Source organism: Glycine soja, chromosome 7 (assembly GCF_004193775.1).
Source record: "Glycine soja cultivar W05 chromosome 7, ASM419377v2, whole genome shotgun sequence".
In the NCBI taxonomy this organism is placed as follows: domain Eukaryota; kingdom Viridiplantae; phylum Streptophyta; class Magnoliopsida; order Fabales; family Fabaceae; genus Glycine; species Glycine soja.
Window position 1 is genome coordinate 32660773 of NC_041008.1, and position 19544 is coordinate 32680316.

Below are 19544 nucleotides of genomic sequence, written 5' to 3' on the forward strand. Positions count from 1 at the left end.
AATTAAAACAATGAAAAGTACAAAAAAGCAAGCTAGGACTCAAAGAGAAACCTAGAATGGCTCTAGAGTAGAGTAGAAAAACTAAAAAAAAAAGACTCAAGAAACCTCTAGTTTTGGCACTTGTTTTCACAATAATTTTCAATTGAAATTTCAGAACTAGGATTGGTATAAAATAGGCACCAATTATAGAACAACTTTTGAGCCAAAACAACAAGCACACTTTCCTTTCACTTTTTATTTTCCTGGACACTAAGAGTTATTGGGTTTGGGTTTAATGTTCTGCTTTACAACAATAGTTTCACTTATTATAACATTTTGTGTTTATTACCATTGTATCTCTTTTGGTTTGTCATTGATAAAATGGTTTTTCTAAAATGTTAGCATGTCTAACTTACACTGACATAAGTATAATGATTATAAGTTATATAAGTTATGGTATAATGTCTTCGATTTGGATCAATTATCAACAACCCTCTTATTCTTATCTTTTACTACCTTAGCGTATAATGTTTTAGGTTTTAATGAATTATTGACAATTCTCTTATTCTTAACGCAAACTTCCTTAGTATATAATATATTCTTTCCAAATAAAAAATATGATTCCACATCTAACTTAAAAGACAATTGAAATGAGTTAAAGGCACTACACATATTATTATCAATTAAATTCTTAAAAGTACTACATGGATGATAATAGAGAATGTGCACATGTGCAAATATAAAGGACGCCCCTATGCATAGGTAGAATACTAGTATTTATTTAATGTAAAGGAGTATTTTAGGGAAATTACATTTTTTATCTCATTGGAATTGTTGTCACGTCTCAATTTTTTTTTTGGTCTTTTTTGGTTTTTTGACCTGTCTCTCTCACGAAATAGTTTCTAGCCTCTGAATTTCTCTCTCTGCGTCTCCTGTGAGTCTTTCTGCTTTTGCTACAGGGTTTCATCTCCATTTCCAAACCGGGTTAACTGGTTCAATTTTTTCTGTTTTCGTTCTAAATTTTGAAGTTGCGGCTCGATCTTCAATCAAGGAAGGAGCAAAGAAAGAAAAAAAAAAAGATGCAGCAAGATCAACTCAAGAAGGTTGTTTCTTTGTCCATGATTGCCCCTTTTGTCTACAAAGTCTGTTACGGTGTTGTGAGATGACATGGCACACGGAGGTGTTGAAAAAATTGAAATTTGGAAACTTCCGGCTATGCCTCGACGACGTTGTTCATGCCTCTAGCCGCACGCGTGAGCGCAAGCGAGGTAAGTAGTTATTAACCATCGTTGTTCCGATAAGTGCTGTTTGGTTTAAGGGAAGATTAATTAATTAATTAATTGAAAGGTGGTGGTGATGAATAAGTTTAGATGGAGATGCATTGGCCAAAGGTGCCGACAGTTTTCTATATTGCTATGCTTTCATGTTTGCGGTGATTTTTTTGAGGACTTATAGGTCAAAAGAGAGCAACGTTGGATTTAGTTTATAAGTGTTTTGGTTTGAATTTGAGTTGTTGCAGTTATTTTGAAGAGACAACAATGGTAGTGACTAATTGTATTTTTTCACTTCTTTTGTTTGAATATTTTAGGAATAATTTGATATGGTGAATGGTGAATTTACATGTTTAATTTTAAATCTCATACATGTACTGTTGTGCAAACCAGAAAAGAAGCACCTTGTTGACCAAGGGAAACATATAGATGATATGCAAATGCTATATATCAAGCATCTTGTGTGGCTTACTTGATTAATATGCTGGCAGCTGTTTGGTCTATAGGGGACACCTTAGTTGGTTTATGACCACAGAAACGAAGAAGAAGAAGGAGGATATAGTTCTTGAGTTGTTCGACCATTCATATAATGATATAAAAGATAGTTGTTACAAGAAGTTACAACCACCAAAGCAATACAAACATGTCCATCATCAAGCAAATACAATAACATAGATTAATTTGTATTGCTTTAAAGTGCGATTGGAAATTTACCTTGCATGCTACATAGCATATGCAATAAAGAATTTATCATCTAATTCATCTTTTTGAGTAGAAAAAAAGTAAGTGTGAATGATATAATTAGAAAAAATAAATTGAAAAATATAAAATAAAATAAGTGTGAATGATTTAATTAGAAAAAAAAAAGTTGTAAAAGTGTGAATGATATAATCAGAAAGAAAATTCCAAATTGCAAAATAAAATAATTATAGATTAAGCCTAACTAGACATTGGTAACCTATATTTAAAACTTGGATTTCTTCTGCCTAATTTAATTTCAAGTTGCTCCCGCTTAGAGCGTCATGTATGTATGAGAATTGAGGAGCTACATAAATGCATATAGTACATTCACGCATTTATGTAATAGAATTGAGATATTAAACAACAAATGTACTTTGCCCATCAAAAGAAGTCTTTTCTAACTATTAAATGAAAATTAAGAAAAAAATTAGTATTGTCAAATTTAAAAAAAAATGAATTCATGCATTTATCTTAATATTTAGAAGGACTACATTTGTTTTTTTTTTTCAGAAATCATAAGAACTACTAACAAGTAGCAGGACAATTTATCAGAACATAACTATTTTTTTTTTTTGTTATTCATAAGAACATGACTAAATTATATCTAACTATACGTTGTTTTTGCGTTCTCCCCATTTTAGTCGAAAAAGAGTTTAAAGTTATTTTTGCCAAAGTAAAATACTAAATTTTTCTTACTGTTATGTACTTACATATATATATATATATATATATATATATATATATATATATATATATATATATATATATATATATATAAAGGAATAGTCCAACAAAATTACACTTCTGCTCTCACTTGGTTGATTGACACATATTATTTTTTTTGTTTTTTGTTTTTTGTCTTTTCAGATTTCTTTACTAAAATAATATTCATAGACACTGACCGCAACTCCACGCGTCCTCCTTAAATATAATAATAAATACATTAATTTTAATAGTATAAGAAATTTTATAAAAATTTTATATAAAAGTTAATTCAAATGTTTGATTTATGTAAAAATCTTTTTTATCATTAGTTAATCATATTTTTTTTTCAATATAATTTATAAAATAATTATTATAAAATTTAATAAATTTAATATATATGATAATTTTGTGATTAACTAACAATATATTATGTATACATATTATTCATTTATTAAATTATAGTTGGAGATAGTAAAATTATTAAAGTTTATAAGTCATTTTTATTCATTTTTAAAAAGTATACAAATATATAAAAGAGTATAGTTTGCTAAAACCTTGTAATACCACAGGATGATCTTCTTATCCAAACCCAAACACAAAAATAAAATAATAGCTACAACAATTTTAGTAGTATAAACGTTTTTATAAGAATGTTAATTCAAAAGTTTGATTTCTGTAAAAGTTTTTGTATCATTAATCAATCATAATTTTTTTTCAATATAACTTATAAAATAATTATTATAAAAAATGATAAATTTATCATATATGATAATTTTATGATTAGATAATAATATAATTTGTGCACATGTTATTCGTTCATTAAATTTGGAGAGGGTAAAATTATCAAAATAAAATTTTATATGAAAATTAATTCAAAAGTTTGATTATCGTAAAAGTTTTTGTACCATTTATCAATCATAAATTTTTTTCAATATAACTAATAAAATAATTATTATAAAAAAATTATCATATATGATAATTTTGTAGTTAAATAACAATAAAATTTGTCACATGTTATTCATTTATTAAATTATAGTTATTTTAGTTTCTGTTATTCTTTGTATTAATGATATCATAATTTATTTGAAGTAATTTCTCATCATTAAAAATATTTTTTTTATAATTTAATCTAAATAGTATAAATATAAAAGAGTAGTATATATATATATATATATATATATATATATAATTTATAAAAGAATATAGTTTGATGAGACCTTCTAATACCACGAGCTTATATTTTCTTTTGCTATACATTTAGTAGTAGGGATTAGTTTTTTAGGCTTAAATATATTTTTTAAAATTTGATAATTATTTTTTTATTCCTTCAAAACATAATGTTTTTATCAAATAACAATATAATTTGTTCACATGTTATTCATTTATTAAATTATAGTTGGAGAGAATAAAATTATCAAAGTGAAATTTTATATGAAAGTTAATTCAAAAGTTTGATTTCTGCAAAAGTTTTTGTATCATTAACAATCATAAATTATTTTTAGTATAACTTATAAAATAATTATTATAAAAAATAATAAATTAACTATATATGATAATTTTGTGGTTAAATAACAATATAATTTATGCACATGTTATTCATCTATTAAATTTTAGTTGAAAAGGGCAAAATTATCGATAAATTGTTGGTCTAATTATATGGCTCCAGTCATCCTATATTATTGTCATGTCGCTTACAAAAGGACAAAATAAAAATTTTAAAAACAAGGGAGAACAGTATGAGAGATGCACAGGACAAAGACAAAATATGAAGATGTTTATTTTTTTAAGTAAGAGATAGAATCCAACTCCTTTTATTTATCAAAAAGTAGTTTGAAAAAATAAATACAAATGATTTTTTTTTATACTTTTTCTTACTATTTTTATATTTTTTGATATATTTTACTTTTTAATTTAAGTAGAATTTCAGTACTATAACCAAAAAAAAAAAAAAAAAAAACATATGCACATGTAACCAACTAGTTATATAATAAAGCCTACCACATTATTTAAACCCATAACCCAGGAGCTAAAAGCAACATAAAAAATACACTCAAAACCCCTTTAACCCCAAATTAAAAATAAACCATGTTAAATAACTATACAGAAGATGAATCAAAAGCTAATAAAAAATGCCTTATAAGCATTACCCAAAATCCCAAACTTTGAAGAAGGTTCTAGTGAGAGAAGACCAACTCGTGAACATAGCCAATTTGCAAGGTGAAAAGATAAAGATTTAAAGTTTGAAAGAATTTAAAGGAGATTTTCTACTATCAGTAATGGAATTTAAATAGGCAGGGATTAAAGAAGGAATTATTGATATTTCCATTTTTCATTCCCTATAATTGTGGGTGTTATTAAAGTTCATCATTAATGTAATATGAACATTCATATGAAAAACGAAAAGCCGCCCAATTATTCAGGAGAAGAGTACACCTTGTTCCAATTTCGCATGCATGTATACACATACCTGTTAAGTGCTTAAATTAGTTACTACTTTTATAGCTATTTTTCAATGTCAATTATGCAACCAGTTTAGGCAGGAAAAATCTACTACAAACTTCCTTCCTTTTATATATTAAGATTATTCTAAAAGGCACTAAAATCTCTTAACAAATCTCAGGTTTCAGATTTTTTCATCATATTTTAAGATTTCCAACTTATGACATATGTCAAGGGTTTGATTCAAATTAGCATTTTCGTTTATCATTCTTGTCATAAAAGTTTGTCGGGGTATTTGTTTATATTTATCTCTTCCACATTACATGTGATGTTTTACTTATATATGCTCATATTAAAATCATACACTCAAATTTTTATGCTTTTCATTTACCCTCCTTATTTGGATTATATTGGAGCTTCAACTTGTTGTTATCAGATCCTGTTATCGGGGAAAAAGAACCAGGTATAATAAAAATTAAATTAAAGAAAAAAATCTATAAAGGAAAAGTAGTTTTTTTTTTTTAATAATCAAACCAAATAGTATTTTTAAGAGTTATGGGATCAACCTAGTTGGGAACATAATTCTTATTTTTTATGCGAAGCATGCCTCCTTTGCATAAAAAAAAAAATCATATATAATTGGATATCTAAATTAAAAGGATTTGAAGTCACATAACTTTTGTGATTCAAATACAGATTACGGAATTCATAGATTAAAAGTTATCTAAAGTAATTCAAAAAAAAATAAAAATAGTGTCTATAGCTCCCTTCTGATTGTTATGTAAACCCTGGTTTTGGAAAATTCTGAAATAGGTGGAACATGAAGAGTTCTCATTTCAGCAACATTAAAAGAAACAATCATGTACGTAAACTGATGGTTGCTTATGGTCCCTTCTGAAAGTGATTTAGAGCTGCGTCAGTGTATTTAGCCAACCTTCGGTGTCAATGAAGCTAGTAGTTGCCAACTTGCTAACTGTTGATGAATCCAATTTCTTTAACCAACTTACTCGCTTGGAAGTGTCAGAACCAGGTCCAGAATTGCCATACTCTGCGAATGTTATGTGATCCCTGTAAAAGTTATGGAATTATAGATGAAAACCCAAAAACCCAAAGCAAGCAAAATAAACGAAATAATCAAAAAATGAAACACAAAAAGTTGTATATTCACAATAATTTTTATTTTAAAAGATGGCCATAACAACACACTCAAAAAAATTATATGTATTTATTTTCTTAGTTTTGATAATTTAAATTAAAGCATTTTATTTTTTATATTAGGAAATATCTAAAGCTTTTATTTAGTATTCAATTAATCTATCTTTCATCATGTCAGCCCACTTTGGACTTAAAGTAATACATTCAATTACGACTCTATTTCTAAGTTATAAATTATACCACAGTCCACATAATTCTTAGTTAAGAAATACGAATATTGAATCATTTGTGTCAATAACTTTTAATAAATTATACATTTCAATTCAAACCTAGATTGCTTTTACAATTCAAGTATTTCAAGTAACATTGTTCGAAAAATGGTTTACGGCCTCAATTACGCTTGTAACTTCACAATTTTGTGGCTTTTTCAGTCAAAATTGTGACTTTTAGTGTTTCTGGCCACAATTTAAAACCTTATTTGTTGCTAGGTTAAGTTCTATGGATCTAACTAGCATTACTTTAATTAAATTGATCATGCATGAGTGATTTTTTTTTTTTTTTAATCTATGTGGACAAAATGAGATTTAGAAGAAGGATCTTACTCGTGCCCAGCGAAATCCCATGGCTGCCAACCTAATGGTTGGATAATGTTAGAGATTTTAGTATCATAGAAAAGAACTCTAGCATAACCTCTCCATGGTCTTCCCAAGTAAGTTGTACCATTTCCAACGATATTGCAATGCTTAAAAACAAACCCATTTGCATCGTTTGGATTTGTTCTCCCTTGTGCCGTGATAAAACCAATAATGCCAGGACCAAGATTAGCACCAATAGCGGATATGGTACAGTCCTGCAAAAATAAAGAAATAAATTAGATACTCAAAATTATCTTTTCATTTTTTATATTCAAAACAATTATTGCACACTTTAATATGCACATATTCTTGTGCATTTTGGATTGGGATGCATCCTTTTGTATCCAATATACCTTAATATTATTATTGTACACGTATATGTGCTAATAAAATGGTGAATGTGGTTTTGTAATTATAATCAATATCTCGCAATGTTTAATTCCCTTCATCTTATTTTGTTTGACATTTTTGTAAAAATAAATCCCATTTTAATTAATACCAATGAAGCATTTAATATTTTATTCTTATTATAATTATGGAGTAAAAAAATAAAAAAGAAGTATACATGAAAGATAATGTAAATTTTGTAATTATTATAAAAGACAAGGGATATATTAAGAAATTAAATGATAATTTTATGAAATCTAAAACATTTATTAGATTTATTAATTTTTGTGTAAAAAAGGTAGTTTGACCAAACAAAATGAGATGGAGGGGGTTAAATTGTAAATGATAGAAAGCCATTTATGTATATAATGTAGTTTGGGAGTGTTTACAATTCGATATTGTCATCTTATAAAACTCGATGCCATGCATATACAAATAATAACCATGAACAAGAGAGAAATCAACAGCTTAAGATCATTATTAGTACCTCATATAAAGATTGGCCAGTGCCGAAGATAAAATCCATAGCACCTTGAATTGTACAAGACTTGAAGTAATGTCTTCCTTGTCCATCCCACAAAGTGTCTTGCAAACCAAAGAAGCCAACGTCATAGAAGTACGACCTGTCGCCAAATATCATTGCAGCTACCGCAGCTTCCATTGAGTTAGCATTTCTGTTATTATTGTATGTATTCTGCTCCAGATCATAATTAAAGCTAAATTAGATATTTGTTAAAAAATCAATTCTTTTTTTGTTCGAAGCTATAAAAACCCAGTACAGTGCCCAAACAAATCAAAACACAAAATAGCATATCATTATAAGTGAATTAATACGTAGCAAGACATATAAATGGCCAAAAGAAAAAAAATATCAAGAATGAATTAAATTTTATATATTTTTTAGGAAAAAAAAATCTTCTCTTTCTTACCGCTATCTTTTTCCTGATTCTTAGATCCTAATTCATTTTAATAGCAAGTAAATAATAATTTTTTAACAAAAAATCAGGAAGAAGAAAACAGAAAGAAATGGAAAGAATATCAACCTGATTTCTTATGTATTTTATTTTATAATTCTTATTGTATTGACTATGCCTACGAATGATGTGTTAGGTTTGTGTCTATTCAAGAGTTACTCACAAAGTCACAATAATACACTAGGTATAAATTAAATTGTTATAAGGGAAGATGACTAACTAGTTTGACCACTTATAAAAAAACAAAAAAATAGTTTACCACTCGAAATTTATTGTTTTTTCAGATTAAAAAAAACTGACGACTTTTAATTAGTTGAATTAAAAGTAAATTTATAAATTTATAAATAATAATTCTTTGAAATGTAGGATTTCTTTATATTTTCTAACGAATTGTGAAGATTTCTTATGACAACATTTGAGTATGGGCAAAATTTAAATAATATGTAACAAGTAAAATAAAATTTACCCTCTGTACACAGGCTTATGCACTATCTTATAGATTATTAGCTACAGCTACTAAAAATAGGATTTTACATGTATTCTCAGAAAAATGGAGAATAAAAATTAACAAGGGTTTTTAAAACTTCTTAGACCAAAGAACTTTTCATCATTTACATTTAACCGGATCAATCAAGATTTTCTTTGCAACAAATGGCATAAATTCATATATAGGTAGCAACGAGTTAGCATAAATAAATAGCATAAAACTATTCATTACAGTTCAGTTCATGGAAAAATGAATGGGAGAGTAGAATATGAATGGCCAAAGTATAAAGAAAACCTTTTTTTTTTCAGGAATGAATTGAAATATTAAAAAAAACTTCAAAAGAATGAAATAAATAAAGCAATTTGTATTCTCACCCTAAAGCTAATGGACTTGACGACGACATTGTCGGCCATGGTTGTGAACGTAGGACTCTCTGCACTTGAATCATGGTCATGCCACTCAACAAAAGTGTTCTTTTGTCCCTCTCCTTTTAGTACGATGAAAGGCTTGTCAGAAGTGATCTTCACCTTTTCCCTTTCAACATTATAGAACACATATTAGTATTTGAGGATTCAAATTAATATTGGAATCAAATTGGTAGACATTGCATTACATTTCATAACGTAATTTCAGTCATTGAAGAAATTTTTTTAATATTATATGTACATACATAACAAATCGCACATGTATTGAAATATGATCGGTGACCAAACATGAGCCAAATCCTAAATTACAACTAATTAAACTATTTCATATCCCGTCTAAAAAAAAATTCTTATCCAAGTCAAATTTTAATTATATCTTTGTTCGGGACAGTTTTAAAAATCTGTAATTAACAACAAAAAATAAGTAAATAAGATGTATACTGACATTTTAAAATGTAGTTAATTTGAATATCAAGCAATGTTTCTAAATGTTCTCAATGGTTGAAAATGTAAAATCTTTTAAATTTGGTGGAAATTACATGATCAAAATATGGCATAATGGAGGAAATTTGAATATATGTTGTGTATATGTAATACATATAAATTAAATCCTGAATTAATTTCATTGAACATAATGGAGGAAATTGGTTCTAATTTTTACCTGTAGGTGCCTGCCATCACATAGATATAAACCCAATTCTTGTTGTAGGAAGCGACTGAATCAATGGCAGATTGTATCGTAGAGAAGTGTCCATTCCCCAATCGGTCCACAATAATTGTCCTGGAAGAATAATGGACTGTTTTCTTAGTAGTTTGTTTGTTGTAATCATGGTGGTGGTGGTGATGCCGAACAAAATGATGGCGGTGATTGACATGCGCTAACACTACTCCTAAAGTCGCCAAAAGAAAGAAAAATGTAAAATGATACCAACCAAGAGACATGATGAGATAAAACACAAGATTCTGAGACTTGAGAAATTCAACTTTTGTGTGCAAATGAAGATTTGGATTTAAAGAGACAAATTCTTTATGGAGGTAAGAATAAGCAAGGAAACTGAAAGGTTTTAATTACATTAAAGGGAAGATTTCCACTCAGCCAAAAAAAAATATGTACACATATTAAAAGAAATATTCTTCTTGTATATGATATGGTCGTATAAGGAAGTTTCTTCAATGCTTTGTGATTCTAAAAAATCATACAAATTTTGCTTGCCTCTGTAGTCAGAGGAATCATAGTTTGAAGATCAAGAGAATCATTATTATATATAAAAATATGATTTGATTTCTATGTTCATCAAATTTTTTGTATTGACTTTTGTATTTGTCAATTCTTCTTTCTTAGTGTTATGTAACGGCTTCCTTTTTTGTAAATATTTTTTCCTTTTACGGCTTCTCAATTAGTTAATCTTAATTAATAAAAAAATTAGTTATTCTTAATTAATAAAGTAGAGCCCATATCAATCTAAATTCTGAAGAGAGAAAGTATATTTTACCACATCATCTTCTTCCAAGGAAATGTTTGTTTCAAGGAATTATGTTGCATTCTCGGAAATATAAATATAGAAATATTTATTCTCATGTTTGTTAGAAAATTATCGACAAATATTCTCACATATCTTTCATTATGAGGAAAGTTGCATTCTCAAGTCTACATATTTTTTATTCCCATTTTTACTTTTATTTTTTGTTTGGTATTTTAAATTTTTTAAAATATTTCTAGGAATGTTAAAAATTAACCAAACACATTTGTATATATGCCAAAGAATAATATTCTGGACTACAATATTCTTTGGGATGTGGGAATGTTAACTAATTTTGTGATACAAACCCCCTAAGAGTACTTGGGATTTTTCGTAAAAAAAGAGTACTTGAGATTTTTTTAGGTTATATTAGTTTTTTGTTTTCAAATTTTTTCATAAATTCAATTTGATTTGATTTTTTTGGTTCAATTTGATCCTCTAATTTTTAAAATAGACTAAATTTAGTCCTATCATCTAAATTTAGTTAATTGTATCAAGGAATCAAATGTTATGACCGATTAAAATTATTACTTATTGATTTTAAACCGTTACAAAATGCATATTTTCTAAGATAGTGAGTTTAATTTAAAAGATAGGACCAAATTGAATCGATTTTAAAAGTTAGATGATTGAATTGGATAACAAAAAAAATCAATTTAGGCTATATTCAAAAAATCAAGGACTAGATCAAACCTAAATAATAAATTGGATAACAAAAAAAAATGAATTTAACCTTTTTATATATATAAAAAATTCAATTTAGGCTATATTCAATAAATCATTTCAATTAGTTTCTAATTTTTTAATTAGGTGATAAATTTGTTTTACTGATTGATAAATAGATTTTTTAGTAGCTTTTAATATGTTTTAAAGCACTACTTAAAGTAATATTTTTTAAAAAAATATAACTTCTAACTTTTTATATTAAATTATATTTTATTATTCTTTTGTCCTTAAAATATTTATTAGATTTTATTTTTAATATTTTCTATATAAGATAAGATTTTATTATATTGATAATAATAAATTATAGGTTTATTTTATTTTATTTTTTGTTATTATATTTTACATTTTTTTATATTACTTTTTTTAATCATTGTACTTTTATAGTATTCTGTTTATTATTTCAACTTTATATTTCACAAAATTTAAAATAATAAATGTTAGATTTATCTTATTTTTTAATTATTTTATATTAGATGATTTATTTTAACTATGCTAAGTAATATAATGAAAGTATAATATCATCCACTTAAGTGTATTTTTATTTTATTTTAAACTTTTAAAAATTATTTTAAGATATAATATCTTTTTAGGGCAAAAACCATGAAATATATTAAAGAGAAAAAAAGGAGAAAAAAAAAACAGCAAACATGAGAGAATCAAGCCAGCACCCATGAAAAGAAAAGCATATAAAACAACAAGCATGAGATATATGCCCCATCTACAAGATGCCTCAACTATAGAAAGCAAGAAATGCATTCCCCTCTAGATAAAAATAGGACAAGAAAATCATGGAAGTCCTCTTTCGCTGAGTGGTAGGAAGAACCACTTCAATGTTGTTTGATGTGGTTGCAGAGTTGTGTATGTTTGTTGCCATATTTATTTCATAATTTTCCTATTGTCCCTAAAACTTAGCTAGGATTTTAGGATCCTTTTGAACACCCTTTGTAAAAGACGATTCAGGGACATCCCTCCTCCCTATTTTTTTCCTGCTATTGATTTTGAGACTTTGGAGGGAACTATTTCATCACAAGATGTCTTCTTTTTATTTTTCAGTTTCTTTTTCTAAGACTTGGAGAGGACCTCTGTGAAATTATTGACAAGTTCGATAGGAACATCTTGCATATTATCTAGACAAAAGTTCCCATTTTGCTCCTCTTCAGTTCGGTCAATCCATAAAGAGGAATAAATCTGAATGTCATTGTTGATTTGATCTATCTTCTCTGCTTCCTACTCTGAGGATAAAGCCTCTGATTCCAAAAGCTCTTTGTTGGACATATTCATCATCTTCTTGCGAGCTTGTAGTGTCGGTGATCTCTGCAACATTTCATATAGAAAACACGCGCAAGTCCATATGTTACATCATATGAACCACACTGATTGCATAACAATGGCAACTTTTCATACCCAATAGAGAGAAAAAAAAAAGCGAAACATTCCCGCTCCACCAATATCTCACTAGGAAGGGGACCTGACAAATCCACATCCACCAATATCTTAGCATAATGTTGAGTTTTAATCCAAATATAAATAGGATGTTGTTAGCAGTTAGTTAGACTATTAGAGGATAGTTAATTTTGTTAGTTTTTGTTATTCCAATTGTAACTTTGAGAAAAAAGACACTATGAGAGGTGCATATGTGTAAATGAAAAGTGAGCAAAATATACAAGTTTTCATTGAAACTTATTCTCTTGTTCATATTTGTGAGTGTTTGAAAGAGCTTCTTCTCCAACGCATAATTCCCAAACACTTTATTCCTAGTGGATTCATCCAAAGTAATAGGAGTCCTAACCGCTGCCACTATTTCAAACAGGATTTTCATTCTCCGGTATTCTAGTAGTAAGTGGTAGATGTGAACCCATGTTTGCGCATGTGCTTGCTTAATCCTGTTGGGGTAAAAATCATGGCTCCATTGAGACAGTTGTAATATGCCAGGCTAGAAATTCCAGGTGTTTGCCATTCAAACAAATCTTAAATCTTCAGGAGATGTGAAACTGAAATCAAAATACCCTCTCCCTAATAAAGGAATTAATTACTTTCCATCGACCAATGGGTTGCCAGAGCTTCAAAAGCTTATCTCGGATCACTACTAAAGAATGTGTTATTTAGAACCGTCTTAGAAAGTGCGGCGGTGACATGTTTGTAATAAACAGCAAGACAACGACCAATTGTTGGCATAAAAAATATATATTGTATGTGTGTTGGTGGTGAATAGAATTTGTTTTAACTATGTCTATGTTGAAGAGATTGTAGTGAATCATTTTGATTTTAAGATCAGCATACTTAGGGTGTTTACGATGACCAATTGTTTGCAGAGCAATGCTATTATTGTATGCTAATAATACTCAGTCAGAGATAGAGACAAACTAATTAAGTTACCAGTCCTGCTGTTATATTCCATTCGTCAGTTTAATCTGAAAATTTCCCATACACGTTAATTTTCTTATTTTATGCTCTAACTCTATAGAGGAATAGTTTAAGAGTGAATGGATCCTCTCTTTTGAAATTTTAACATGACCTCGATGGAGCTCTGTCAGATTTGTTAATGTTGATGAAGAGAGAGATACACAAAATCTCCAAATGGCCTAATCATGTCAAAACCTAACAAAACATTCCCAGTGTAATACTATAAACATCTACCATACAAAACTCATTTAAATAAATAGATAATATTAATTACATTGATTCTCGCATTTCATATTTCTTGTTCCTTCTCAAAAACAACTTACGAGTAACATGTTATAATGTACTCTCAACATCAAAGCTCAATCCATCTCTTGAATTATTTCAGATTTCAGAACCATGAAGACACGGTTTCTGTCTTCTCCAGATTTAACCTATAACTCACCCGTTATTGTTGTCAATAACATGGTACAACCTGTTGTCTTCAACAGATGCTCATTTTGATTTTTGTTAAGATTTTAATAGGAGTAAGAATACTAGGTCACTGTTCTCCACCATAACCTCACGCATAATGGCATACTGATATCTGACGCATAACCTCTACTGCACAACCAATCTGACATAGCAAACCAAAGAGGCACTAAAACTTACAAATATATCCTGAGTGTAAAACAATAATATAGCAAATGTCTTCATCCATCTTTAGAAACCCTTATAATCCGACCCTATCCTCAGTCAAGGCCACAACTTTCAAAGCACAAAGTTGTCTGAAAAAGTCTTACTACATGATGTTAAATTGCTCCATATAATTTCTAATAGACACATTCGTTTCAAACAGAAAATTATGAAGAAAGAAACATGGGATACAAAACACAAATCTAAAACCAAGTGTCATAACTGATAAGTTACCTGGTAGAAACTGTATGAATCATTTTCCTTCACATCTCCAATAACACCACTTGAGTGCCTTTGAATATCGTTTTTTTTCCTTATATGAAGAAGATAAATTCATTTCCTGCTCTATTAATTCTTTCTCCACTTCCAACTTTTGATCAAAACAGACTCCGACAGTTCACTTATCCAACGCCATAACTAAAAAGTAATCCAACTGCCCAATAATAGAAATTAAAAAACCCTTCCAACCATCAAAGCATTCAAATATAGTGATTGGCCTGATCCCAAAATGAAATAGCCCAAGGGTTGCAATTCATAAATACACCCAAGAATCAAATTTCTATCTCAGTTCTCTCCTCATTTTGTCTTAGACTTTTAGTTTCTCACAATTTCTGGTTTTTGAAATAATTAATTAGCCTCATTGCTTTTAGCTAGCCTCAAGGATCTCTAATGAACAGACTGAACATTCACAAAGTATCACTGCTCCTCTAACAAAAGACAACATTACCTCTCAACCTACTCCAATACCTATGATTCCTATCAAATATCAAGTATCAACAACTGTTAAAAACTTACGAGTTACTATTGAGGAGACAAGAAAGTAGGTAGAAGGTTCCCTTAGCTATATAACTCCTACTTCCCTTAAACAATCGAGTATTTTCACAATCCAACAGTTAGGCTAGACCGCATTTTCTTTCCTCCTAACATCATCAACCACTTCAATTGTCTATCAAAACAGTGCCCGATATCTGTCTTATTGTAATGATGTGACAACATTTAGTTAAATGTATTCTAGTCAACCTTCTTTTATCGTAGCTTCCGTCAGCCTATTAAAACCATCATAGATTCTTAAAACCTAGACAGTAGACAACAAACATGGGAACTGTGTTGAATATGAAAATGGGAATGGAGAACTTATTGGTTTCTGATTTTGATTCCTACTCCCCTGCCTTGGCCTTCTTTTTTTCCCAAACAGTGACAATCATATTTATTTATTGGCAAAAATGATTCTAGTACCAATTGATCTCTTCAATTTCTATGGTATTATCCTCTTAAATTAGTGCAACTAAGTAGTGCATCTGTACCTTTTCTTAAAAAACTCCATCATGACACCCTTAAGTTCAGAAACTTGAGGTTTCACCTTTGCAAGCTTGGTTATCTCTTCAGGATGATCAACACAATACTGCATATGTTCCCTCAACTTTGGCGTGTGCAAATAGCTTAACACATTAGCTAAACTAACAATTTAAATCCACTAGCTTAAACTTTACAAGCTTAGAACAGAAACTTAGTACCCAAATTCCTTGTTAAGGCTATTTGCAAGAGTTGTGGCAGCCTTTCCACCACCATATTTTGACACAAATTCATCTTTGACACGCTCTAGAAAAGCCTTGGGTAATGATTTTCCAATTGATTCATGTGCAACAACACAATGTAGAAGCATATATGATATGAAGTTTTAATGATGCCAAAGATGAGCGCGATTTAAGTCAAGAATTCAGAAATGCAAGAAGAACGATGTACTTAGGATCTTTGAAAGAATTCCTTAATTAATACTGCATAGGTTTGGCTAAAGGAAATATTTTACAAAAGTTTTTTTTAAGAAAAATTATCTTTTCAAAAATATGATATTTCCTCTCTGGTAATCGATTACCAGAAGATGTAATCGATTACCAGTGGCTAAATTAATTTCTGAAACAATTTGCAAAATTTGAATTTGAATTTTGAATTTTGAATTTCTGAAACAAGGTGTGTAATCGATTACCAGAAGTTTAAAGTGTTTATAACAGCTTTTAGAAATTTGAATTTAAATTTTAAAAGCTTGTAATTGATTACATCATTTGTGTAATCGATTACCAAACACAAAAAATTCAAATTTCAAGTCTGAAGAGTCACAACTCTTCAAAAACTAACTGTGTAATCCATTACCACATTTATGTAATCGATTACCAGTAAGGAATTTTCAAAAATAACTCCCAAGAGTCACAACTGTTCTACAAGTTTTTGAATGGTCATCAAAGACCTATAAATAGGTGACTTGGGATACGAAATTCCTTAGAGTTTTTTTGAACAACATTGTCTTATCCTCTCAAAAGAAAATTGTCTTATCACTCTCAAAATATTCCTTGGCCAAAACACTTGTAAATTCAATAAGGAATCTTGATCGATCTTCAATTGTAATATCTTTCTCTTAAAGAGAAAAAATTCTTCTTCTTATTCAAAGAGATATGTTTAAGAGACTGAGGGTCTCTTAAGTTGTAAGGATAGCTGAACACAAGGGAAGGGTGTCTCTGTGTGGTTCAGAGTTTGTAAAAAGCTTTTTACAAGATAGTGAAAATCTTAAGCGGGTTGCTTGGGGACTGGACGTAGGCAAAGGACGTGGTCAAACCAGTATAAAATCTGAGTTTGCATTCTCTCTTCCCTTAAACTTCTTTTATTTATTGCTATTTATCTTTTGCTTTAAAGAAGTTTATTTTTGAATTGTCTTTTGAGTAATTCATATTAAGGGTGCATTGTTAATTCAAAAAGAGAGTTAAATTTTAATTGGGAATAATTTTTGTATCTTAATTCAACCCCCCTTCTTAAGATAATTGAGGCCACTTGTCCAACACACAATATGCTGCAAAATTGCAAAACTTTGATATTTTAGAATACTGTGAAACTAAAAAAAAAATCAAGGTTTACCTCTACAAAAGCAGTATGAGTTGATAAAATTAGAACTTAAAAGAAAACCAATAAAAACAGAAATGCAGAAACCTAGTCATCAATCTTGGATAGTGGCACTTTGCAACAATCCCAAAAGAGCTATAGCAAGATAACAGATACCTGAATGACCATAATTCTGAAGATTCTAGGTACAAATAAAATATTTTTACAACATATATACATGTTCAAAATTGAAAATTTATGTAAATTTTAATATATTCATAATAATTGACATATAAACACGATCATGTTAAGCTAAATAAAAACAAAATTCAAGAAAAAGAAATTAGCCTAGGGTTTAAGCAAAGTAGTAAATTCATAATATAAAATAGGGAGAGAACAAAACAAATACAAAGGGGTGAGCATCGCCACATTAGAAAAACAGAGGCAAACCAATGGCAGGACATATGTGTGAGAGGAAAAATAGAGGAATGGCTTAAAGTGCTTGGCTAGATTTATGTCCATGAGCATTGGATTGAGGGAATTGAATGAAAATAGAGAAGGATATGAGTGATAAAAGGACAAAATATCAAACTAGGTTTTGAACCCATTACACTACTGATGAAAAAATTAGGGAAATCACAAAATAATCCTCCAAAAATAGGTACAACAACACATAAAATTGGAGGAGGAAAATAGGTTTTAGCCGATGATTCACAATTGCATGGATAAGCTCACTGTGTTATTTTCTTCTTTCTTTCTATTTTTATTTACCACCCAAGTTTTTGCACATCGCTATCAAAGATGATGCTTGAATCTTAAATAATGAGACATAAAGAAACCCGACTATATTTCTTCATTAGCAGTGGATCATGTTAGTATAGGTTTTATTTTTCATTAAAATATTTGAATATCATGACACAGGGTGAATATGAACCTCCATTCTCCAAAGGAAAAATTAACATCAAAGAAGTGACACCTCTTCTTAATTTCCTCAAGAAAACCATGCATTAATGCGTACTCCTATCGACACTAACATTAAGTGAACATAAATCTTCCTTCACAAAAGAAGAAAGGAAGAAGATACAATGGGTTCAATATTCTAAACTCTTCCCCCACAAGAGATTATTTGTGCCTCAAGAGAACAATGGTGTTTATCTATCAACTTTGTCTAATACCCTCTTTTTAATCAAATGACCAAAATGACTGTGCATCTGAGGTTGGATGTTGATTGCCATTATGGGGCCTTGCAATAGATGACTTCCCTAAGCCTTCCATAGTACTTTTTACATGCCATTCATTTCTACAAATTAGCAAATTTCAAGTTATTCAACTACCAGTAAAAAAATAATTTTATATTCAGAAAAAAATATTATAAATTAGGGCAACCTTTAATATAAGTTGCAATCATATAAGCCCCCCACACAGAAAGCACCTATTTCATGTTACTTCAACTGTGATCCCTGTTCAATTAGCCTATTCATGATTTTTCCCCCTGAAGAAACACATGTTGGTGTGCTGGTCATGACACATAGTTTTGTTGTCTATGTAGGTAGCCAATCAACTTCATCCTAGTTTTGTAGTCTATGTAGGTAGCCAATCAACTTCATTCATCACATCACAATATATTTTGTTCCCCCACTTTATTAAAGTATCTACTATATACTGTAATAAGTCACCAGAAACTATTATCAACATGTGTGTGTGCGTGCACGTATGCTTATACTTTTCCTGGTTGTATTTTGTAAATCATGCAAGCTTTGATGATGTCGAGAAGAAATCACATGTTTGTCATCATTAAAAAGGGGGAGAATGTGAATGTATGTATACATGATTTTGATGATGTCAAAAGAAGAATCAAACAAGGCTCATTTGCTTCAAGATTAGTACAAGATTGTTTCAACAAACAAAGCCTTGATTCAAGATTTCTTCAAGATCAAGCCTTGCCTCAAAACGAAAGGTTTCAAGTCATCCAAGGCACATGTAATCGATTACCATTACATGTAATCAATTACCAATACATGTAATCGATTACCAATGGTTTGAAAGTGTGTAATCGATTACACATCATATGTAATCGATTACAAGAGACTCTGAACGTTGGGAATTCAAATTTTAAATAAAGAGTCACAATTGTTCAAGAAAAATAATTGTGTGATC

The 19544-nt window shown here is 29.2% G+C and overlaps 1 protein-coding gene across 1 annotated transcript; it reads right to left on the minus strand.

Annotated features, from left to right (window-relative positions):
* Nucleotides 1-5874: 5874 nt before the first annotated feature.
* LOC114420598 (probable pectinesterase 29) lies at nt 5875-16182 on the minus strand. Its single transcript, XM_028386453.1, has 7 exons — nt 16034-16182; nt 15824-15958; nt 9860-9979; nt 9148-9307; nt 7800-8006; nt 6893-7140; nt 5875-6203 (listed from the first exon to the last, which is right to left on the minus strand). The coding sequence occupies exons 1-7, from the start codon at nt 16180-16182 to the stop codon at nt 6041-6043; spliced, it is 1182 nt and encodes a 393-aa protein (XP_028242254.1). The 3' UTR covers nt 5875-6040.
* Between the last annotated feature and the right edge of the window lie 3362 nt (nt 16183-19544).

Bases quoted from the DNA above. Each gene is read 5' to 3' on its own strand.
- LOC114420598 (XM_028386453.1), bottom strand. From the start codon at position 16,182: ATGCTTCTACATTGTGTTGTTGCACATGAATCAATTGGAAAATCATTA. The intron at 7,141-7,799 runs GTACTAATAATG...TTATTTTTGCAG, and splicing joins CTGGCCAATCTTTATATGAG to GACTGTACCATATCCGCTAT. The intron at 6,204-6,892 runs GTAAGATCCTTC...TAACTTTTACAG, and splicing joins TGGGATTTCGCTGGGCACGA to GGATCACATAACATTCGCAG.